General features: G+C 45.9%; 1 protein-coding gene across 1 annotated transcript in view; it reads left to right on the top strand.

Annotated features, from left to right (window-relative positions):
- Positions 1-24,446, top strand: part of LOC119951333 (collagen alpha-6(IV) chain-like) — a 424,187-nt gene that overhangs the window by 388,463 nt on the left and 11,278 nt on the right. The window contains 7 exon segments of the mRNA XM_038774449.1: positions 237-308; positions 1,625-1,750; positions 5,058-5,174; positions 10,855-11,016; positions 11,616-11,714; positions 13,958-14,104; positions 16,365-16,481. Of these exon segments, the coding sequence (XP_038630377.1) occupies positions 237-308; positions 1,625-1,750; positions 5,058-5,174; positions 10,855-11,016; positions 11,616-11,714; positions 13,958-14,104; positions 16,365-16,481 (840 nt within the window).

The raw sequence follows: 24,446 nt of genomic DNA, 5'->3' as shown, positions 1-24,446 counted from the left end.
TGTTTGAAGAGTTAATGGCTTCAAATTTGACTTTTGTTTGTGGATTCTTCAACCAATATTGCCTTAAGGATCTTGGATATCTCTCTACTTTCTTAATGATATCACTTAATCTGACTTCACTCCTGTCAGTACTCCCCTTGCCCACTGTTATCTGTCAGACTTTTGGTGTTTGTTGTCAATTACATTGTTCATTTAGTTGCGTGTACCATGAATAATGGTCATTTTTATTCTACCAGGGCTCTCAGGCGCTCCAGGACTAGACGGTTTGAATGGTTTACCTGGACCTAAAGGACCCCCAGGAACACCAGGTATTTAGCACAAAGAGCTTTGTTAAATCCACTTTGGGATTGAAGTGTTATCTGATCCCATTAGCAGGATCAGATACTCCTTTGTGATGTTCCATGGGTTCTGAGGTATTTACAGTCCAAAGAATTGAGTCACATCAATAGGAGAAGAATTCATTCTTCTTTGGTTTGCGCGATGAAACCGATCATAAACCTTCTGCCCCGGCAGAAACTGGGCGGGCAGTTAAAATAGCAGTCACTGTGGGTTCCACAGTTTTTCCACAGGTTGATGTTTTGCGCAGGTGAGTAAGATGCTAGTCAAAAGGTAGTGGGGCCTAGCCTCAAACAGGTAGGATTCTGACAGTCATTATAAGGACCCGACTGCAATTCTTGTATGAGGCGGTGGATCCCCACTGGTCCAACATGGCAACAGGCCAGAGCAGGGCCGGAGAACCCATAAAGCTGAGCAAGTGTCATTTTACTTTGGTTTCCCTGTGGGCTGGCAGGTAAGTCGAGGACTGTGCTTTGGGAGGGTCAGCTGTACTAGCCTAATCTTTCTTTTTGAAGCGGGAGGAATTTCCTGCTTTTCTTGATCCCACATGGAAAGTAAAATAAGATCTCTTCTGGCTCCATTCCTGTAATGTTTGGACTGTGAGGAAGGAACAAGACATCTGTGATAATTCTCATGGCTGATTTTAATTGTCCACTCACTGATTTCCATCAGGGGGTGGTGTTAAATTCATCGCCTGTGTTTGGTTACCGAACAAGAGAACCTGTTACGCAATGAAAAATAACAGACGGCATTAAAAGCAATTTAATTTATTTAAGCAGTTGTACAGTGCTCACTGAACATGTATTTAATGGGCTGGATTACGCGGTCAGCCACAAAGCCGCTGACGTCAATTAAAGCTGCCCATCAAGATGTAGAGATGAGTGAGTTCAGTGATCTCTAGTTGTAGGGGAACCTCTGTAATATTGTAGAAGCACAGGCAGAAGCTTTGGGCTTTGCGTGTTTAAGAGTGCATGCGTGGATTCCAGGAATTACTATCATTTTCAGTGGAGTAATAACAATGAAATGCTGAACGTTTCACCATCATTACTGCTGCTAATCCAGTACCGTTAAGGAGAATGGAAATATAAATGAAGTTGACAGTGAAGGAAATACTTTTTGCTTTAAGTCAAAGTTATTGGCTGGCAATTTCGACAGGAGATGCTCCCCTGCATTTACACCACCCATCAGGCAAATCTACGGGAACACTAAGGGGTCAATTTTGCGGATATTTCCAGCCATTGTCTCAAAGTTGAATGGTTATTTACTTCCTGATGTTCTAACTGTTTAGGTGTTGGCTTGGCAGCACTGCCAGGCTCTCCCGGCCTTCCTGGGCCAAAGGGTGAACACGGTACGCCAGGCACTGGTAGAGGGGAACCGGGATATCCGGGAGCAAAAGGACTTCGAGGAGAGCCAGGTAATTTAGAACATCAACTGTAATTATTCATTATCACTGCACAGGATTCGGTGATTTTTTCTTCCTGACTATAGGGATAAGTGCGTTGCCACAAGCAATTTGTACTTCAGCCTCTTTACTGCTAGTGTTTTACTCTGCCACAATAAGGCATGATACTTGTTATGTGTTTCATTTGCCAGTTACACTAATGGAAATTATGTACTGTGTCTTATGGGTTGAATCTTGGCAGCGGGTGGGCTGTGTAGATGTAGGGTACGAGATTTTTGTCAAGAAACCCAGAAGTTCGAATTTCCCCACATGTTGCGGAGTTTTGAATACATACATTTAAAAATGGCGTCCCGATCTCTCAATATTCTGAGGAGTTCCGATGAGCAAAGCTCCTCAGTGTAAAAAACGGGGCTATGTGCGGCCTCGTCCGCATGTTCCCTGCTCAGCCACATGTTTCCTCCTTATTTAACGCGAATGGTGTGGTGTAGCCATGTGTTTCTCGGTGCTGCAAGTGCCAGGAAACATGCAATTAAAGGCGGTCACTAGGGGATTTTGTTCCCATTTAGTTGAATTGCGCCCTATAGGCATCTCTTTGAACTCTTTTAAATAAATAAAATACTAAGAAACTAAGCTAATTAATAAATCAATAAACGCGACAGCCCCTTAAAAGGGCACAATAAGTAAACCAACCGGGGTTGGAAAGGCGCCTCATTGATCGCCCGAATGCGGATCCTGTTGGGATGGAGATCAACCTCTCCACCCTGTGCCCTGGCGTTGCTGGGGGACCTGCTGTAAATCTTGACTCTTGAGAAAGTCAAATTTGAACTGAGGGAAAGGATGGAAGGGTTCTACAAATCATGGGCATTATTCATTATGCACTTTCGAGAATTGGCTTACATTAAACATGGGGCGAGGGGTGGGGGGGGGGGGGGGGGGGGGGGGTCTGTATGTGTTAATGGTGACAATGGGTGATTCCGGATTCGTTTTTGTTATTTGTTTATGTTAACATGAGGGCTAATGTTTGAGGGTTTGGTGGGAGGATGGGATTGTTGTTATTGATATGGGGATTGACGTTGCATTTGTTACTGATTGTTGTTTATTGTTGGTGGATGTAAATTTGAGAGTAATGTGAAAAAGGAGAATAAAAATATTTTTGAAAAAAAAGGGCGCACTAAGAAAGGACAAAACTTTAAAGGAAACTTATTTAATTAAATCAACGTGTCATCCCCAGGGCTGACAATGTACTCCAACCCCTGCGGTGTCTATTGTTACGGAAGGCCACAAGCAGGCCAGTGGACACCGCATGCTCCCTTTCCAGGGACACCTCGGCAGAGACTTAGCTGGGGGAGGTCTCTCTTTTTATGTGCTCAAGTAACCACCCATTCAATGCCCTTTATCTGAATGTATTTAACTTCAATTGACAACATTTACAGTGGGTCTGGTGGAGTGGTGGGATGGTGTTCAACCATCTCACCCAAAGCCAAACCACACTTTTTTTGGAACTTAAGATTCAACGCAATGAAATTTGATGCTGTAATATCTGGGATGCTGCCGTAAGTTGAGTCAATGTCTGTTGAATGATTATCAAAACCTGCTGAAATAAGGAGCTCCTTCAGACTGATCGATATGGACCTTGAAGTTCCCAGGTTTGATCCCGGATCACATGCAGCATTTGGACACATTATTGTAGGTACTGCTTATCCATGCCCCAGTGCAGTCAGGGCAATCCAGGATTGGAGGTGAAAGAAGAGCAAACGATCATTGGTTTCCTGCCTGTCTTCCATTCCTTGAGCTTTAAACTCTCACCATGATTTACATCCAAAGGCTCAAATACATAGACATGTGTGTCATGGCACCTGTGTCAATCCTGCTGCATTTCAGACTGAATGATGTCATGGTTGGCGATATTAAAGTTTCCATTTTTAAAAATTGACTTGTCCATGTAGAGTTTGCACATTCTCCCTGTGTCTGTGTGGGTCTCACCCTCACAACCCAAAGATGTGCAGAGTAGGTGGATTGGCCATGCTAAATTGCCCCTCAATTGGAAAAAAATAATTGGGTACTCTAAATTTATTTTTAAAAAATTTTTAAATGGCCATCAACCTATTCAAATGGAATTGATAACCTGATCATACAGCTGGTTGGTGTAATAATTTGTGCTCTATATGTGACTAGGATTTCCTAATCTTAGGGTAAGTACAAGATAGGGAAATGATATCGGAATGGAAAATTGGAGTGTGGGAATGGAGTAATGAAAGGAATAATTTTAATTTAGCCCATATGACAGGGAGCTGATATGATCAGATTGACTGCTGGTTTTAGACCCTACATTGTCCTTTATTTGCTACCTGCCAAACTATACCAATATTACCCCAAGGCATGTCTCATGAACATAGAATATAGAACATGCAGTGCAGAAGGAAGCCATTCGGCCCATTGAGTCTGCATCAACCCACTTAAGCCCCAACTTCCAACCTATCCCCGTCACCCAATAACTCCTACCCTTTTTGGACACTAAGGGCAATTTAGCATGGCCAGTCCACTGAACCTGCATGTCTTTGGACTGTGGGAGGAAACCGGAGCACCCGGAGGAAACCCACACAGACACGGGGAGAACGTGCAGACTCTGCACAGACAGTGACCCAGCCGGGAATCGAACCTGGGACCCTGGCGCTGTGAAGCCACAGTGCTAGTCTTGCTTCCCACTTGATATCCAGAAGAGGGATTGAGGGACTTGCCTATCTTGTTCACCACTTTGAACACATTGGGTTCAGGCAATGAATCTTCCCTGCAGCACTCCACCATGCTCCCATTTCAAATCTGTTCAAACCTGCTTCTTACTGGCACATGGCACTGAGGCCTTAGGAGGTAAGGTTAACCAGAATTCCAATGTCATCCTACCCATTCTACTTCCTTTTACTCTGGTCAGCCTGGCAGTGGAGGCAAGCACACCCTGCCATCATTGGAATTCCCTGCAGCTTCTGGGTCAGAGACTCAGCCTTACTGAGTTCCTCCCCATCTCTACATTCATTTTCCCTTGCCCACCCGGGTATCGCTGACGGGCCCTGAGGACAAACGTGGGACCCTAAAAAAGTTGAGAGGTGGACAGAGAAACAAGATGTTCAGCCAAAAAAGGGGAATTGTGCATGATGCAGGGAGAGGTAAGGAAAAAACCTAATCTGCGGAGACACAATTGCTCAAAAAAGGCAATTTTGAGTTACCTAAGAAGAATGTTGAAAATAAATTAAGGCCATTGTTAATAGTTGTCAGCCTACACAAAAGAATTGTTTAATTCAATAACTACTTGCTGCTCCATTAGGTCGTGGCGGATCATTGGGTCTTCCAGGGAAGCCAGGACCTCCGGGAGTCAGCACCCATTCAAGCTTTCCTGGGAAGCGAGGTGATCATGGTCCACCTGGGTTTGATGGTGAAGCAGGTAAGATATTTCTCTCTTTGCAGATACAGCACAAAAAGGAATGAATCTCTTCTGTCTGTTCATCCTAATGTGTATTTACAGAGTTAGTGTTTTCAATTAGTGAATTTGTGTGCCAGTGTTCAGGACTCATATCAATCATTTGCTATTTTTTGAATTGCTCTAAGTGTGATAGAAGTGTTGACCACAGACACACAATGAAGAGCTAGTGTATTTGTTCATGCCACATCAATAAGTTTGCACATTTATGTGCCATCTTTAACACTGAAAATATTCCGAACGAGACGCAAGTGTAAATATATGCCAATCCATAGGAGCAATGCTCGAGGAAGAATGTCCGCTGAAAGAGCTATGGAGCCGGATTCCCCGTTTCAGAGGCTGAGTGCCGGCTCAAACGGAGAATGCGCTGGCATATTACGATGACAAAACCCACGCCAACCCTCACCGATTCCAGGACCGGTGAGGGGCTAGCAGCGGCGCCGGGTGAAACTCCTGGCTCCCATGCCGCAATGACCTGCAGTGGTTGCACCATACAACCTGGCGCCGGCCGTGCGGGGATCAGACCCGCCATCCGCGACTGCACAGGCCACCCCCCAACCAGTCCCCCCCAGCCCTTGTGGAAGCCCTACCCGGCCAGCGGCATGAATCCCAGCCGAGTGTGGCGCCGCTGTACACAGTCCGCGCCCACCACGCTGGGTTCCCGACCACTTGGCCCATCAGGGGTGGAGCATCTTGGGAAGACGTTGCAATGGCGCGCTACGCGATGACTCCGTTTCGGAGGGAGCGGAGCATGGTAGTCGCTTTCATCTCATATCTGCAGTCCAGCTCTTTTGTCCATTTCTAGATCAAGGCTTAACGAGGTCAGGAGTTGAGTGACCCTGGCAAAACCCAAACTAAGTGTCAGCAGCATGTTATTGCTGAGTAAGTGCTGCTTATGTACTGCCAACAGGACTTTCAGTCACTTTGCTCATGGTTGGGAGGAGGTTTATGGGCTGGCAATTGGCCAGATTGGGTTGATGTGGACAGGACAGACGTGGGCAATTTTCCACATTGCCGCATTGATGCCAGTGCTGCAGTTGTACTAAAACAGCTTAGCTAGGAGTTGGATAGTTCTGGCGCTTAAGTTTTCAGTACGATTGCTGGAAAGTAGTCAAGGCCCATTGCCTTTGCAGTATCACAGCCTTCGGACATTTCATGATATCACATGGAGTGAATCAAAATGGCTGAAGACTGGCGTCTCTTCTGCTGGGGACTTCAGGAATAGGCCAAGATGGATCGCCCATTTTGTTGAAGATGGTTTCAAACGCTTTAGCCTTGTCTTTTGCACTAATGTGCTGGACCCCTCCATCATTGAGGAAGAGGATATTTGTAGAGCCCACTCCAGGTTGGTTGTTCAATTGCTGTTAGTTTAATTGGTTGGTTTAATTAGGTGTTAAATTGTTCCATAAAATATCATGAGGTAATTCACAAGCATCCACATTGCTTGCTTTAATACTCTTCAACATCTTCCACACTCAGTCAAATCGTTCTCTATCATCTCACCACCCCACCTCCCAGTGGAAACTGGGCAGTGCTGAAATTAAGGGTCATATTTTCCTGTTCCACCCACCCGAGACAGGAAATTCCCCAACAATGTCAGTGCACCTTTGGCTTATCTGACATATTTATTGTCCTCTCTGCGATGCTTTCTGCGGTAGCTGGGAGAAGAAGATTTAGGTCTAACAGTTTACACCCAATCACTGTAACTAATGGTTGACTTAGTTCTGCCCTGATTTTTGAAAGCCCTATTTTTGGTGAATGCGGTCATTCTAAATTTATAGAATTTACAGTGCAGAAGGAGGCCATTCGGCCCATCGAGTCTGAACTGGCTCCTGGAAAGAGCACCCTACCCAAGGTTAACATCTCCACCCTATCCCCATAACCCAGTAACCCCACCCAACACTAAGGGCAATTTTGGACACTAAGGGCAATTTATCATGGCCAATGCACCTAACCTGCACATCTTTGGACTGTGGGAGGAAACCGGAGCACCCGGAGGAAACCCACGCACACACGGGGAGGATGTGCAGACTCCGCACAGACAGTGACCCAAGCCGGAATCGAACCTGGGACCCTGGAGCTGTGAAGCGATTGTGCTATCCACAATGCTACCGTGCTGCCCTAAATGGTTGTGTTATCCATCTGTAAGTTAGAAATGGGATTCTATGGACCTTGAATTCAGCCTCCCATCTTTTCAGTGCTTTAATGTGTCATGGCTCTCCATTTCTGTATTTCCCATTCAGCCTATCTTGGGTTTCTTGGTCGCATCATGGTGCCATGGTTTTGGTGAGGGAGGAATTTCTTTTACACTTCTCCCACTCCACTGCCATAACTACAGCAGGACTCCAGCTGAAACCTTGTTCCAACTTTCCACGCTGCAGTGGTGGAGCAGAAGAACCCCAAGGAAATTCACCCTGTTCTATTGGTGTCACTACAGTTCAAAAAGTGCTGCAGTGGAAGCTTCCTCTGTAGGTGACGACTTATCCCTTGATGCACAGCTGCATTGCCATTGCTGAATCCCCCATCATCAATAGCTTGGTGGGGTAACCATTAATGCGAAACTGAGCTGTGGCTATAACAGCAGCTCAAGAGACTGGGAATTCTGCGGAGATTAACTCACCTCCTGACTTCCCAAAGCCTGGCCACCACCTACACGTTACAAGTTAGGAGTGTGATGGAAAATTCTCCACTTCGTTGGTTGAGTGCAGTTCGAACAACGCTCAAGAAGCTGAACACTATCCAGGGCAAGATAGCCCACTTGACACCCTACCCACCACCTTACGCATTCACTCTCTTACCGACCCAATCTCCAAGATACGCTTCAACAACTCACCAAATCCCCATTGACAGCACTTCCTGAACCCTCAACCCCTGAGAAGGACAAGGGCAGCAAATGCATGTGAACACCACCACCTGGAGTTCCCCTCCAAGTCACATACTGTCTCGACTTAGAAATATATTGTTGTTCCTTTTTTGTCGCTGGGTCAACATCCAGGAACACCCGCCCTAATAGCACTGTGGATGTATTTATACCTGGTGGACTGCAGTGGTTCAAAATGACAGCACACCATCATCTTCTCAAGGGCAATTAGGATGGGCAATAAATGTTGGCCTTGCTAGTGAAGCTAATATCCAATCAACAAGGCATGGTTTGGGCTCTGTTCTTGTTAGAATAAAGTGCTTAATGGAAACCTTCCTGCCTGTTTCACAGTTTATTGCACATGTATGCAACATTGCTTTTGAGCCTGCGATAAGCAAGGCATGCACTGAAGGTAGTACTTTTGGATAGTAATAGAAAGGACACCAGATGGGATAGGACTATTGAAACCTAAAAATGGCTTTGTGCACAAAATCAGCTGATAGAGGAGTGGAAATAGATGAAAATTTGTGGAATTTGGCACAAGCGAGAGAGTGGTTTCTGTAGGCACTCTGGATATTAGAAATGGCAAAGACATCTCAGCCATGGTCTCATCCCAAGGACCTCTGTTGTGACTACAAACTGTGAGGTTTAAAGTTAGATGTGCCTGGTTGTTAGCCTCCAATTTGTATCAACATCCAAGAGATGAATATCGTGGGAGTGACTTTGTTATTGCAATATTGCATGAGAAATTGTAGTGCTGCCTGTCATAATATACGCACAGGTATATGATGCACAGACAGGCAGTGATTGACACACAGGATGACCAGTGAACACACAGAACACAGCAGCCAATCACCAGACAGGACACGACCACTATAAAGCCAGAGGGCACTAGTTTTCCCGCTCTCCCGGGATCCAGCCTCTGAGACAGTCAGAGCTCGTGAGCAGCAACTAGAACACACATCATGTGGTAGTCAGATAGTCTGGTCAGGTTAGCCTCAGGTCTCCAGTCAACTCAGCATAGTGTCAACCCACGGTTAAAGTATGTATGATAGTTAAGAGTTCAATAAAATAGAGTTGCATTTCTTCAAGTGTTGGAAGCCTGTCTCTCTCACTGCTGCAGTAAAGGCAGTCCTCGCAGACCCAGCTTACCCAACACATCACTGCCTATATCCCACACCAAGTCTTGCTCAAAAATTAACCTGCGTTTGCTGATCTCCAATGCCTCCTGGTCCCCGAATGCCTTCAGTTACAAATAATCATCCCTATGCTTGTACGCCTTTTGGGGTTCACATCGTTCCAATTCTGTAATCTTCTCTCACTCTATAACCTTCTCAAAATTCCTGCATGGCTCCAAGTCCAGCCTCCTTCTCCCTCGCCCACATTCCTCACCTCACCCTTTGCACTTGTACTTTCTGCTGTCCTGGTCCCAAGCTCTGGAAAGCCCTCCCTAAACCTCGCCACCTTTGTTTCCTCCGTGTGTATATCATTGATGAAGTTCTTAGGTGCCTTTAAAAAAAATTACAGGTTGTTGAGGGCAGATATTGTTGCTTCACAAACTGGGGGCAGGATTCTCCGAGCCCGCGCCAGGTTGGAGAATCACCGGGGGAGCGGGAAATTCCCGCCACACCGCTCCGATGCCGGGCCGCCGATTCCCTGGTCGCCGCGTGACTGTCGGGGATCGCTGAAATAGGCCCCCATGGCGATTCTCCATGGGCGGCGGGCCAAAGTCCCGCCGTCGTGGTTCTAACCTACTACCACCCGGCGGGAGCTCGGACCCGAGGTCGTTGAGGACATCCTGGTTGGGGGGCAGGGGGATCCGACTCCGTGCGGCCTCCATGGGGACATCCGATCGGCGGGCCTACCTCCATCCGCGTGGCTCACAGTAAAGTCCCCGAAATGTTGCTCCGCGCCAGTGCGGAGACGGCAACCACGTGCATACGCCGGCACGGAGTCGGCTGTCGGGCGCACGCGCGGACCCGCGCCGGTTGTCGCGCACATGTGCGGATCCACGCTGACCGTGCAGGGTCGCCTTTCAGCCCCCTGAACAGTGGTGAATTGCTGGGCCAGGAGGCCCGTTGATGCTGGAGTCAACTCTTGGCCGGGATTTCAGAGAGGCCCAGCCTGGGTCTGTGATCCTTTGCAGGTCCTAAACGGTTTGCCGAATGGTTACTGATAAATGTGAACCATTTATGCTGAGGTTAATCAAAGCAAATGTAACGGGAATGCTGAAATCATTGGGACTAATGGGTTCCAAAACCATTTCCTTCACCTTTGTCAGCAACAAACAAGGTAAGAGAAAATGGTGGGTTGTGCAGGTCGGCCGTCATGGCCCACAAAGGTCAGCCGGCGTGGGTCACCGAAGGTTGGCCGACGTTGGTCGCGAAGTTCGGTCGGCTTGGGTCGCCAAAAGTCGGCCAGCGTGGGTCAGGAAGGTCGGCCGGGTTGGGTCCTAAAGTTTGGCTGGTTGGTAAAAATGGGTCCCCATAAAAAAAGTTTGAAAAACACTGTTAATGGAAGAATAAAGGTCAGTGACGGGTGAAAGCAAATCTTTAGAATAAGCGACAGGTGGCTTGATGGGGGAGGGGAGGGTTTTAAATTTGGGGCAAAAGATGTTTGGGATGTAACAGAAAGGTTAAGGTGGAGGAGAAAGGTCACAGTCTAAAGTTGTTGAGCTGAATGTTGAGTCCTGAGGGCTGTACCATGCCTCGTCGGAAGACAGGGTGCAGCTCTCTGGTTTGCGCTGGGCTTAATGCTAATGGTACTTCCTTTTACATGTTCTAGGTCCTCCAGGTCCACCTGGTCCCCCGGGGCCACCAGGCTTGGGTTTTGAAAGAGGGGATCCTGGTAGTCCAGGCTTTCCTGGAGCCTCAGGGCTGCCTGGCGAGCGTGGGAACCTTGGGCCTTCGGGATTCCCAGGAGGCCCAGGCACTCCAGGATTGAAGGGTAAGCCATGAAGTATAATTTATATCCTTCTGAGTAAAACATTCTGCTAGTTCCAGCAGATGGTCGATGTGCGTTGAAGATTGTGGGAGGAAACCGGAGCACTCAGAGGAAGCCCACGCACACACGAGGAGAACGTGCCGACCCCACACAGACAGTGACCCAAGCTGGGAATCGAACCCGGGTCCCTGGCGCTGTGAAGCAACAGTGCTGACCACTGTGCTACCGTGCCGCTACAGTGCTATTCTGGCTCCTTTGCCTCTGAACGCCCTACATAAAACGGATTGCGGCAATATCAGTTTACTGGGAAAAAGCTAAAACTTTCCATAATTTGTTACAAATTGGCACCAATCATGAACGTTGTTCTGAGAGACTGCTACACTGAAATTATAAAGTAACATTTCTTGTTGAGGTACACGATGAAGCAGAGCAAGACCATGGTGTGTGTAACGTGATGGAAGAGTACCCTTTACCTTTATAACTGAACACCAATATTTTCAGATTTAAATTTAGTAAGAACCCTTTCTGGGGTGGTGTGGGTGAACTAATAAATCTGACAGTGGGAATAAGGTAATAATAAACAGCTCAATTCTTTGCTTCAGGTCATAGGTCAGAGCCAGGTGGAATGGGATATCCAGGTGCGAATGGTCCTTCTGGTGATCCAGGTTACCCAGGGCCGAAAGGGGATCCTGGTGCTAGAGGTAAGAGATGTTGTTATTTACAGTGAAATTTATGTGCTTGGCTGCTCTCTCTTGGAATAGGTCACCTGTGACAAGCTTTGTTCAATGAATAAAATAAAATCCTTGGAGATTTGTAAAACAACGTATCATGATTTGTATTCCATTTTCGAGCTGATTGCAGCATTGGTAGAAATTGATCACAACGTCATAGAGACCAGTTACAAAGAGGTAAAAATTTGCATTCACTTCACACATTTTCCAAATCCACAACGGGTCCCACAAAGTCAAATTCTGCCTCGTGCTGCTTGGTGCCAAGATGGCTGTAAAGGTATGACCAGCACCCTATTTGTTCAGTGATTGTCCTTGGTGACTGTTCCAAACACAGGTACAGTAATATCACTTGTAACGGATGGGTAATTGCTGTAAATGAAAGACTCGTAAAAAGCCAATCATAACCTGAACTGCACGTATTGAGACCAGATGTCAAAGGAATGTGTCCGAGATCAATGCCTCATCATTCAAAAATGTTGGAGCATTGTGCAAGATTTCCAAATAGTAATCTGAATTTTTGTGATTTTACTGAAGGCCAGGGGAAGAGATGCAGATCCATATATGTTCTCTCCAGGAGAGATTCCAGGCACTATCTTCCCTCACTATTAGCAGCAGGGACCAGCGTTCTGGGGCTGAGATTGTCCCTGGATTATCTGCACAGGTACCCACATGCCCCAAGCGGAAGAGGTTCCCTCAAGATTGATCCACACAGGATACTAGCAGGTTCATTCCGATGTAGCAACCAGAACCATGACTGTGTAAGTCCAGGGACTGTATTCTATCCATATATTAATGATCGAATTTACAAGTGGTGCTTTGTTTTGCTGGACTGATTGCTAATCCTTAAAACTGGAAGATCGTATGGGAATGATTAGAGTAGTCAGTATATGTGAAAGTAGTTCTTTGATAATAAAGAACTTTTGAGTACTGCTAAAAAAAGTAGAAATGGCAAAGCTTTTCATTTTGCACTCATCGGGAACCTTCCCAAGAACCCCTTGTTCTGGCATTCTTGGTGAAATATCGTGATAAGTTCAAGAGGAAAAGCTTGTCCCTTTTTTCCAGCAACATGTGAAAGTGTATTATGATGCGATCTTGGGTGACACGACTGTTTAGTCTGGGTTGGCCTGGAGACTCTAGGACACTGTTGTGAGTTGTTAAATTGGAAATATTGCGTGAAGCCACAAATCACTCAAATCCAAAGGGCAAGATTTTCCAAGCAGCGGGGGGAGATTGGGAAAATAGCCAAGAACCATGCAGGGATGGCTCACCCCATAACCTGCCATGCTCAGCAGCCTCCCCACACCAAACCACATAAGGAATCCACCAGCTCAATGTAGATCACCTCTCTTTTGCAGCCTGGAGTGCCATTGGAGCCGAAGGCTCCATATTTCAAAGAGGAGACAGTGGAAAAGGAAGGCAGTTTCCCAGGCCGCACGATATCCCTAGAGCAGCTTCTTCTCCAACCCTTGGCTCGTCGAATTTTTAATGTTTGAATTTCTTATTTGGAGGCGGCCCCAATTATGCTGGAGCTGTTCTCCTCTCCCAGTGGCTCAGATGAGGATGTAGACCTCACTTTGAACTGGCAGCATAAACAGCCCTCATCCTGGGCCAGTGAGAGCCCAGAGGCAGCCAAGTAGGAGGCTTTCTTCAGTAAAATCAGTGAGCCAGTTCCACTGCTGTCAACTGCGGACAGAGGACTCTGGTCTGATTCAGACTTTGTACTCCTGAATCCCATGGTAAAATTCAGCCCAAAAATTGGCATGATTCTGTGGAAGGGGCCTTGTTCTCTGGAATTTAAAATAATGAGCTAATTTGATTGAAATGCATAGAATCTTTTTAGAGCTTAAGCTTGTCTCAAGCCAAGGTATCTGTGATTTAGCACGAAGATGAGAAGAAATCTCTTCTCCCAGAGAATTATGAATATTTGGAATTGTCTATCCCAGAAGGCTGAACGTAGCCACGACTGAGACTTATCGAATCTTGCACTCCAAAGGAATCAAGGGATATGAGGATAGGGTAAAAAATAGAGTTGATGTAAAAATTCAGACATAATCTTACTGAATGGCAGAGCAGGCTCAAAGGACCATATGGCTTACTCCTCTTTCTTATGATCTGGCGATATTCTGCTTCTAAAACGTTTCTTCTCCGTGCATATCCAGTCATTCACTCCCTCTGCAGAATAATTAACCGCTGAAATGCTGTGTTCCATTCAGGCGCTAAGGGACGACCAGGCTTCCCAGGATCACCATCAGAAGTGGAACCCATGCCTGCAATCCCAGGTGATTCAGGCCCGCCAGGATTTAATGGACGGCCAGGTTTTTTGGGAGACCCAGGTCACCCCGGTTATTTAGGATTTCCAGGTATGTTTGATTGACAATGTCATTACATTGGTATTATCTCATAGTCAGTCAAGTTGTTTCAGACTTTGAAAATGGCCAAGGGCCTCAGTGAGGGGACACACCGAGAGTCAATCATAAATACCGAGGAGAGAAGGTGAAATAAATGTACAAGTTGTGGTCAAGGTAGCCCGCCCAGAACTGAGCTAATTTTAGATTGTAGGAAGATGAAAAAGATGAGACAGAGTAGGGGACATATGTCCGTCCTCACGACATGGCTCAAGCAGAGTGGATCACCTGCTTATTAAAGAACCCACTGGGTTTGGTGGTATGAAATTTGTGTAGCTCTGCAATGAGGAGTCGGTCCCTTAGGTCTCTGCCCATGTGATGAAGAACACTTTGACCCAAGACTCCACAGTTCAAAGATCCTGATAAAAAATAAATTAAAGTGAGAGACTGAGGTACAAAGGAAATAAACTTTTTATTAAGACTGTACACTTGGAACCCTGATAATTCTGACAATAATAATCAAGCGTTTACAAGGAATATCTCAACTCTGGGATTGAACTTTCCTGTCTGCCAAAAAAAACATTTAACAGGCAGGAAATGAAGTCCTGTATTCTTTGTATTCTATAGCAGGCCATTAAAAGCTGTGTTTAAAACAAATAAAGACTAGTTCAACCAATTGCATAAAATTCAGTTTAAATGTGGGTGCCTGCTGGTGGGATTCTGAAAGGGAGCTTTTCCTTCCAAGCAGACCCTGGGCAGAATCTTGGCAGGCTTCATGGCAGAACTTCTACCTGACCCATTCCCGCCTCCAGGCAAACAACTCGTGCTTATTTGTGGGTCGATTAAAAATGACTGCCAGGATCTTCTCTCAGACAGACAGGCCCCCTCCTGGCAGGTGCCTGGCAGCTGACCTCTGTGTCCATGCGGCTTCCAACCAAGCCCCCATCAGAGTTATAGCTATTGTTGGGCCACAGAAACTGCCACCAGCTATCTTGTGGATTGAATTCCTCTTCACAGGGGTAATCCTGCAGCTGTTGTCTGGTTTATTGAAATTTTACCTGTTCAGAGATGCCTCAAGATGGAGGCGCCTACATGTTCCCTCTCCGACAGTGGCTGCACAAACCTCTCCTGGCAGGGCTTCCGTCTTTCCAAGGTGGCAGGTCCTCTGATCGAGCCTGCTGCCCCCGAGGCCCGCCCACCATCATAATTGATTGGCAGATACAGAAGAGGCCTCTTAATTTTTTGTAAATGGTCCCGACTCACACTCGCAGCCTTAAGGCAGAAGGTTCCACCCCCTGATCCTGAATTAGCCACGTGACTAAATGGAAGAGTAAGATAAAGTACAGTCGCCATAGTCCCAGATGACCGTAAGCTTTTTTTCCCTTTGAGGGTAGGTGCTGACTGGCGGTGATTTAATCTGAGGATCACCACACCTCAGTCGAGGGTTGAGAAGGTGGGGCCTTCATGAATAACCTAAATGACTGAAGAAAAGCCAGGATTTATTCTTGTATGAGGCAAACCAGTGATAATAATCTTTATTAGTGTCACAAGTAGGCTTACATTAACACTGCAATGAAGTTACTGTGAAAATTCCCTAATTGCCACAGTCCGGTGCCTGTTCGGGTACACTGAGGGAGAATTCAGAATGTCCAAATTACCTGACAACATATCTTTCGGGACATGTGGGAGGAAACCGGAGCACCCGGAGGAAACCCACGCAGACAAAGCGAAAATGTGCAGTCTCCACACAGATATGACCCAAGCCAGGAATCGAACCCAGGTCCTCGTTGCTGTGAAACAACAGTGCTAACCACTGTGCTACAATGCCGCCCGAAATGAGTGGCCTGGAAAAAAAAATCACTAGAGCCTTTCCCTGGCAATTATATTGCTGTTACATCACGAGTAGTCTGGTAGAATTTAAATATTCTAAAAGTATGAATAATTTAGGATGAATTATTCTGATTTTCTTTCCCTTGCTCTCCGAGAACATTGTTGCTCAATTAGGCTGGCCGCTCATTATATATCACCAGCCTCTTGTTCCTCTCCTATTGTGTGGGCCAGGGAATTGAACCTGGGTGTGATTTGCAGCGTAGCTAATACCTGTGATTCTCAAAGCAAGTTTAACGCGGTGTTGCAACAGACTGCTTCAAAGTAGCTCTAGTCTGGTGCCACCTTGCATCTACCCTTTGATGCCGTATTCATACTCCCTCTGAGAATTGCAAACATCAGCAGGGTTGTGCAGAGAGTAAGTTTTCCTTTTTGTTTTGTAATGCAGGTACCAAGGGCCAGCCTGGAAAACCGGGTAGAGTGGGACCAAATGGTTTTCCTGGCCCTCCAGGTTTTGTGGGAGACCCAGGCCAGAAGGGGTATCCTGGATCACCTGGATTAGAAGGTAAATCGAATGCACAAACAATTTAAAATCAGCATTCAAAATAGTTCCATTCTGCTGATTTGAACTTCCTGAATATTCAAATCAAGTATTCATTCGAATGGTTTAATGATGCTTCTCGTTAAATTATTAATTAAATAATTGTTGTAACTGCTTCTCTTGTTGTTGTCGTCATATCACAAACCTTTTTCTTCATGTTGAACCTTTTTTTAGCTTGAGCTGTCAGGACATCTGTCAATGACCATGCTCATTGTTTCATTATTTCCTTTAAAATTCTATTACTTTATGATTAAGAACATTGGCAATCATTCTGACCCTGGGATTCCAGCACAGTAATTCGGAAGTGCATATAAGCAGTCTCAAGTTAATTCACCCTTTCGTCCTTGGCACACATGAGATTTTAGGTGTAATGCCTGGTCAGTCTATGCAGCTCCAAAATGTCATAGAGCCGTAGAGTGTAAGAGCACAGAAAAAGGCCCTTTGGCCCATCGTGTGTGGGCTAGCCATCAAACACCTATCATAATCCTATTCCCAAGCACTTGGTCTGTAATCTTGCATTAGCCTTGTAAACGATGGTGTTTCAAGTGTTTATCTAAATGCTTCTTAAATGTTGTGACAGTTCCCGCCCCTACCATCCTTTCAGGCAGTGAATTCCAGATTCCCACCATTCCCTGGGTGAAAACGTTTATTGCTCAAATTCCACAATTTCCTCAAATCCCTCTAAATCTCCACTCCCTTAACTTAAATCTACATCCCTGGTGAATGACCCCTCTACTAAGGGGAAAGCTTTCTACCTCTATGTCCCACATAATTTTTTCCACCACGATGAGATCCCACTTCAGGCTTTTATGCTCTAAGGAAAACAACCCCAGCCTATCCAGCCTCTCTTCATAGCTGAAACTCTCCAGCCCTGGGTGCATCCTGGTGAATCTCCTCTCTAGTGCAATCACATCCATTCTATTGTGCGGCGACCAGAACTGCACATATTACTCTGGCTGTGGCATAACGATGTTTTGAATAGCTCCATCATAACCTCCATGCTATTATATCCTAGAGCTCAGCAAATAAAGGCAAGTATCCCATGCGCATTCTTAACCACCTTATCTACCTGTCCTGCTGTCTTCAGGGATCTTTGGACATGCACCTGACGGTCACTTTGGCCCTCCGTACTTCCTGATATCCTACCGTTCATTGATAGTCCTCCAAAAATGCATCACCTCACACTTTTCAGGGTTAAATTTAATTTGCCACTGTTTCGCTCATCTGACCTGCCTGTGTATATCATCCTAAAATCGGTATCATCCTGTAACCTCCTTGCTATTTACCACACTACCAATTTTCATGTCACCGCGCACTTACTGGTCATACCCCCACATTCACATCTAAACCATTAATGTACACTACAAACAGCAAGCGACCTAGCATCGATCCCTGCGACACACCACTAGACAGAGTTTTCGAGTCACAAAAACAACCTTCAGCCTTTACCCTCTGCCTCCTGCCACTAAGCAAATTTTAGATCCAATTTACCAAATTGCCCTGGATCCAATGGGCTCTTACCTTCGTGATCAGCCTCCCATGCGGGACCTTGTCACAAACCTTACTGAAGTCCCTCTGGACTATATTAACTGCGTTGCTGTCACCTGCACATCTCATCAACTCCTTGAAACATTCAAACAAGTTTGTCGGACATGATTTCCCCTTGACAAAGCCAAACTGCCTAACCTTGATTAATCCTTGCCTCTCCAAGTGGAGATTAGTTTTGTTCCTCAAGAGTTTTTTCCAATAATTTTCCTGCCACTGACGCTAGACTCACTGGCCTGTAATAATCTTGTTTTTCCCCACTTCCCTTCTTGAACAATGGTACAATATTAACTGTCCTCCAGTTCTCTGCTGTGGCCAGAGAGGGTTTGAAAATTAGCGTCACAGCCCCCAGAATCTCCCCCCTTGCCTCACACAGCAGCCTAGGATACATATCATCTGGGCCTGGATATGTATTCCAATTTTAAGCCTGCGAAAGCTGCTAACACCTCCTCCCTTTCAATGCTAATCTATTCAATTATATCACAGTCCACCTTCCTGCTTTCTATACCTACATCGTCCTTCTCCATAGTGAACACAGATGCAAAATACGCAATTAATATCTCACCTACATCTTTCGGCTGCACAAACAGGTTGCCACTTTGGTCCCTAATGGGTCCTACCATTCCCCTGGTTACCCCGTTGCACTTAATATACTTATAAAACAACTTGAGACTTCCCTTTATTTTGCCCGCAAGTGTTTTTTCATGCCCCTCTTCGCTCTCCTAATTTCTTTTTTAAGTGTGTGACTGCACTTTCTATACTCCTCTGGGGCTTCCAACATTTTGAGCCCTGGAATCTGCCATAACACTCGCTTTTTTACCTTAACCAATGATGCCTCTCCCTTGACATTCAGGGTTCTCGGGACTTGTTGGTCCCACCCTTTACTTTTATGAGTGCTGTGTTTTTGAAAACATAAACAAAATCAAAGTACCTCAGCCTCTTTGGTCTTTTAAACATAACTGAAGCCCCTCATCCTGGGTATCTGTCTTGACAATCTCCTCAGCTCTCTTCCCAATGGTGTGACATCCTTCCAAGCATGTGCTCTCCTTATTTTAGCTCGCGCCAAGTCCTGTTTATCCACCACTTTCTCTGGCCTATATTGGCTCCTGCTCTGGTAATGCCTTGATTTTAAACTCCCCCTGAGGCATCGCCACTTTTGCAACCTGCTGCAGCCCTACAAGCAACTTTACCAACAACTTATATTTACGTGGTGCATTGAACATGGTAAAAGATTCTAAGGGATTAAATAGGAATGTCATGAAGCAGAATTAGATACCGAAGCACATATTAGGGAAGGGTGAGGTTTAAAGAAGAGGAAGAAAGAAAGGTGAAGAGGTTTGGGGAGGATATTCCAGAGCTTAGGACCTTTGCAACTGAAGAAGTGATTCACTAATGGTGGAGCAATTAAAACCAGGGATGCAAAAGGAGTCAGTATTAGGAGAGCACAGATATCTCAGTGGAGTGTAGAGCTGGAGCAGATTACAAAGTTAGAGGAAGGTGAAGCCATGGAGGGATCCCCTGCCGCATGATCTCTGTGCTATTTCATTTTTGGCCTTCTGATCATCCCCAAATTTAGTTGCTCCACCAAAATCATAAACTGTATTTAATGGAGACAACGGGGGTCTCACCCACCAGAGACGCGGTCAGAGCCTTGCGATACCTCCTTTGGGGAAGGGCCACTGTATTAGGCGCCAGTCAGGCATTTAACTGGGCAGCTGCAGCCTCCCCCTAGGATGAAGGATGCTGGGAGGCGGAGGTCCCACCCGCCAAGAACCAGCGAGTCGGATGTCGACAACTGGGCTTTGTTCAGCAGCGCCATCATGAAGGTGGTGGCTGCTGCCAGTACTGCACTTATCTGAGATCCATGAGCAGTGGGAAGGGATTTGTGGAGTCGGGGCCCAGGGAGAGAGGAGGAGGCAATGGGCACCAAGGTACACTCTTGCCAATGCCGGATCCCTCAATCAGGTGGTGGTGTTTCCATGTGTCTGCTGCCCTTATCTTTCTAAGACATAGATGTTTTGGAAGGTGCTGTCAAAGAACAATTGGCAAGTTGCTACAATGCACCTTATACCTGGCCTGCACTCTTGCCATTATGCAGCTATGATGGAGGGAGTGAATGTTTAAGTTGATGGATGGTGTGTCAAGCAAGCAGGCTGCTTTGCTCTGGATGGTGTCAAAGCACTTGAGTGTTCTTGGAGCTGCATTCATCAAAGCAAATGGAGAATGTTCCAACACACTACTAACTTGCATTTTGTAGGAAGTGGACAGGCTTCAGGGAGTCAGAGGTGAGTTACCCACTACAGAATTCCCAGCTTCTGAGTTGTTCCTGTAGCCACAGTATTTTCATAGTTTTACAGTTCAGTTTCTGGTAATGCTAAGCCCCCAGGGTGTTGATAGTGGAGGATTCAGCTATGGTAATGACATTGAATGTCAAGGGGATTTTGTTGGAGATGGTTATAACCTTGTGTTAGGTTGCTTGTTGGCCAGGCCTTGCTGCATATGGTCACAGACTGCTCAGTGTCTGAGGAATTTCAAAGGATGCTGAACCCTGTCAATAATCAGCAGTCATCCTTACCTCTGATCTTATGTTGAGGGAATGATATTGATGAAGCAGCTTGAAGTTAAAAACTCACCACTATTCTTAGAATTCCCCCTATACCAAAAAAGGGTCGACATTCTAAATGGTGATCAGGGATTCTCACTCTGAGTCCTGTGCAGGCTCAGGTGGCTGCTATTCAGGTCAAACTATGTTTTCAAGTTATCCCCCAGTATAACCCATACCTTCACAGAAGAATTTTACCTACTTGCCACTTAGTAGCATCGATATCCTGGGTCCTGCGTTGCTAAGTAAGTAAAGTAGGCTTTGTAATAACCACTGTTTCAGGTTAAAACTTTAAAGTTATTTTGTTATATTTTTTCTTTTTAAAAGATGAAATCACTGTCTTTACAGAAAAGTAAAAAGATCTTGCTTCTGGATCCTTCTGGTTGGTTGAAGATACCTTCAAGTCCACCTTGACAATCACTCTTCTTTAGCTTTTGTTCCTCCTCAGATGTATTCGCTGTTCCGCTCGGTTGCTATGCTCTATCCGTCCCATGTACCGAACTTATGAGAGCTGGCTCTGAGCTGACTCTGCCTCCTCTTTAAATTCTGGTCTTCCTTAGATGTATTAGCTGTTTTAGCTCGGCTGCTTTGCTCTGTCCCTTTCCCATGACCGAGCTGACTGTAAGCTGATTCTGCTTGCTTCTCTTGTTCCTTCTCTGCTTCTCTGCCTACCGTCCCCTTTCTCAGGGTTTATATATCTTTCTAACAGTTATTAAGTTTTTATGACTTTATTGTAAAGCAACTTTTATTTCACTTGGATTGTAAAAGGTACCTTTAATCTGAATTTTTCTAACACGACTAAGTATTCATTTTGAGCATGACCTCATCTCATAGATCTCATTGTAATCTTTGTGATGTTCAAAAATGCTTTGATTTCAAAGTGGTGTGACTTTTGATTCCTGTCATTTCTATAGTTTTATTATTATCAAATTGTGTCCCCAGATCATAATTTTGACTTTGATTTGGGTCTAATTTGTGTTCTCGTAGACACATTGTCTCCAGCTTCCTTTAATTTACCTGATGTCAGCAGAACTTCACACCTTTGCCATCTAATTCAACTGAAAACCTCATCCATTCTTTTCCATCTGCTTACTTAACTTCAATGAAGGTGTGAAATTTGCTTTTAGCTTTATACTAAAAATTCAATCGGGGGTGAGTTAAAAGACTTGCCTCACATTTAAACATTTGTCACCTAATTCAACTGAAAACCTTATCCATTCTTTTCCATCTGCTTACCTAACTTCAAAAGGAGGTGCGAAACGTTACTTTTAGCTGTATACTAAAATTCACTGATTATGTCTTGACAGACCTGCATGTTTTGTTTATTAAGCCTGCTTGACAAAGGCTATCTGCATTTCACAGCCCTCTCCTGCAGCTGCTGTTAACCCATTGTTATATGTTTCCCTACATTCTCTCATGTTTCATAGATCAGGTATTGCCAGACTTCCATGTTTCAAATGACATATCTTTCTATATTTTTAATTACAAGCTGAAGATAGTTGGGTTTGGATACCCTTGCAGTGATGTCCTGAGACTGAAAAGATTGTCATTCAACATCCATCTTTCTTTATACTGAAGCCAGTGGAGAGATTTCCTCTGATGTTCATTGACATATATTTTGCTCGGGCTCCTTGGTACCACGCTTTGTCAAATGCTGTCTTGATAGGAAGGGTGGTTATTGTCACCTCATCTTGGGTCACTGTCTGTGCGGAGTCTGCACATTCTCCCCATGTCTGCGTGGGTTTCCTCCGGGTGCTACGGTTTCCTCCCACAGTCGAAAGATGTGCAAGTTAGTTGAATTGGCCATGCTAAATTGCTCTTAGTGTCCAAAAAGGTCAGGTGGGGCAGGTTAGTTGGGGTTACTGGATTACGGGGATTGGGTGGATGTGTGGATTTAATAGGGTGCTCTTTCCAAGGGCTGGTGCAGACTCGATGGGCCGAATCGCCTCCTTCTGCACTGTAAATTCTATGATCTATGATCTCTGGAATTCAGCCCTTCTGTCCACATTTAGACCAGGGATACTTTATGATCACCCGAGAGGGCGGACTGGGTCTTGGTTTAATGTAATTTCCTAAAGACATACCTTCAGAGGAGGTGATCGCATTGCCAGTTTAGGCTATGCCCGCAAGCCTCCAGCATGAAGCTTGAACTTTCAGCTGCCTGACTCATAGAACATAGAACAGTACAGCACAGAACAGGCCCTTCGGCCCTCAATGTTGTGCCGAGCCATGATCACCCTACTCAAACCCACGTATCCACCCTATACCCGTAACCCAACAACCCCGCCTTAACCTTACTTTTATTAGGACACTACGGGCAATTTAGCATGGCCAATCCACCTAACCTGCACATCTTTGGACTGTGGGAGGAAACCGGAGCACCCGGAGGAAACCCACGCAAACAGGGGGAGGACGTGCAGACTCCACACAGACAGTGACCCAGCTGGGAATCGAACCTGGGACCCTGGAGCTGTGAAGCATTTATGCTAACCACCATGCTACCCTGCTGCTCCTAGACTATACTGCTGTCCGTGCGGTCCTGACAGTCAATGCAAGGCTGCACGGAATTAGTTAAAATTAGTCGCTGAAAGTAAGCGAGCAGCTTCAGCAGGCAGTAAAGAAGGCAAATGGTATGTTGCCCTTCATAGCGAGAGGATTTGAGTGTAGGAATAGGGATGTTTTACTGTAATTGTATAGGGTGTTGTTGAGGCCTCACTTGGCATATTGTGTGCCCTTATCTGAGGAAGGATGTTCTTGCTATGAAGAGAAAGCAGTGAAGGTTTACCAGACAGATCCCTGGGATGGCGGGACCGTCATATGAGGAGAGACTAGCTCGGTTAGGATTACATTCGTTTGAGTTTAGAAGAGTGAGAGGGAATCTCGTAGAAACTTCTAAAATGTTGACAGGATTAGAATGGATAGATTCAGGAAGAATGTTCCCGATGGTGGGGGAGTCCAGAACTAGACGTCATAGTTTGAGGATAAGGGGTAAACCTTTTAGCACTGAGATGAGGAGAAATTCCTTCACTGAGAGAGTGGTGAATCAGTGGAAATGGTTGAGAAAAAATGTTGTGTAATATCAAGCATGAATTAGTTATAGCTCTGGGAGCTAAAGAGATCAAAGGATATGGGTGGAAGGATGGATCAGGGTACTGAATTTGATGATCAGCCATGATCATATTGAATGGCTTTGAGTGCAGGAGACAGTGTCGGCAATGTGTGCAATGCTTTCACCCAGGCCAACACTACTGGGTGGTGACCCCAGTGGTAAGCCTGGAGCACGGCAGCCACATCTTGAGTGGTGGTGTCCAAGGCATGGCTCAGTCTGTGACGACCATGGCTGAGGGCCTCGATATCATGTCCCAGTCGATGAGGGATATATCCCAGGCGCAGGTGGACATAGCTGAGGCATTCCAGAGCCTGGCCCAATCACTGAGGAGCATTGCTGAGGGTGTTGACAGCATGGTACAGATAACAGTGAGCCTCCAGGGTGACTCAGAGGCCTCTGGAGCTCACTCCAGCTTCCCTTCCATCCCACGAAGTTCCCCCAGGGCCCTACCTGCACCTTCAGGGAGAAGGAAGTGCTGGAGATCAACCCGGAGCCTATCACCAAGGAGACAACGGTCTCCAATTCTTATGCATCCCCCGCCTGACACCGGCACATCTGAAGGGCAGCGGGCATAACAGGCTGGCACAGCAACACCTGTGACACCGGTACGGCAGCTGGGGCCCTCCTGCTCCAGGCCTTCCAGAGGACATCAAAGGGCATCAAAGGCCTCAGG

The sequence above is a fragment of the Scyliorhinus canicula genome, chromosome 17 (assembly GCF_902713615.1).
Source record: "Scyliorhinus canicula chromosome 17, sScyCan1.1, whole genome shotgun sequence".
NCBI lineage: Eukaryota > Metazoa > Chordata > Chondrichthyes > Carcharhiniformes > Scyliorhinidae > Scyliorhinus > Scyliorhinus canicula.
This window is presented reverse-complemented; position numbering and strand designations above follow the sequence as displayed.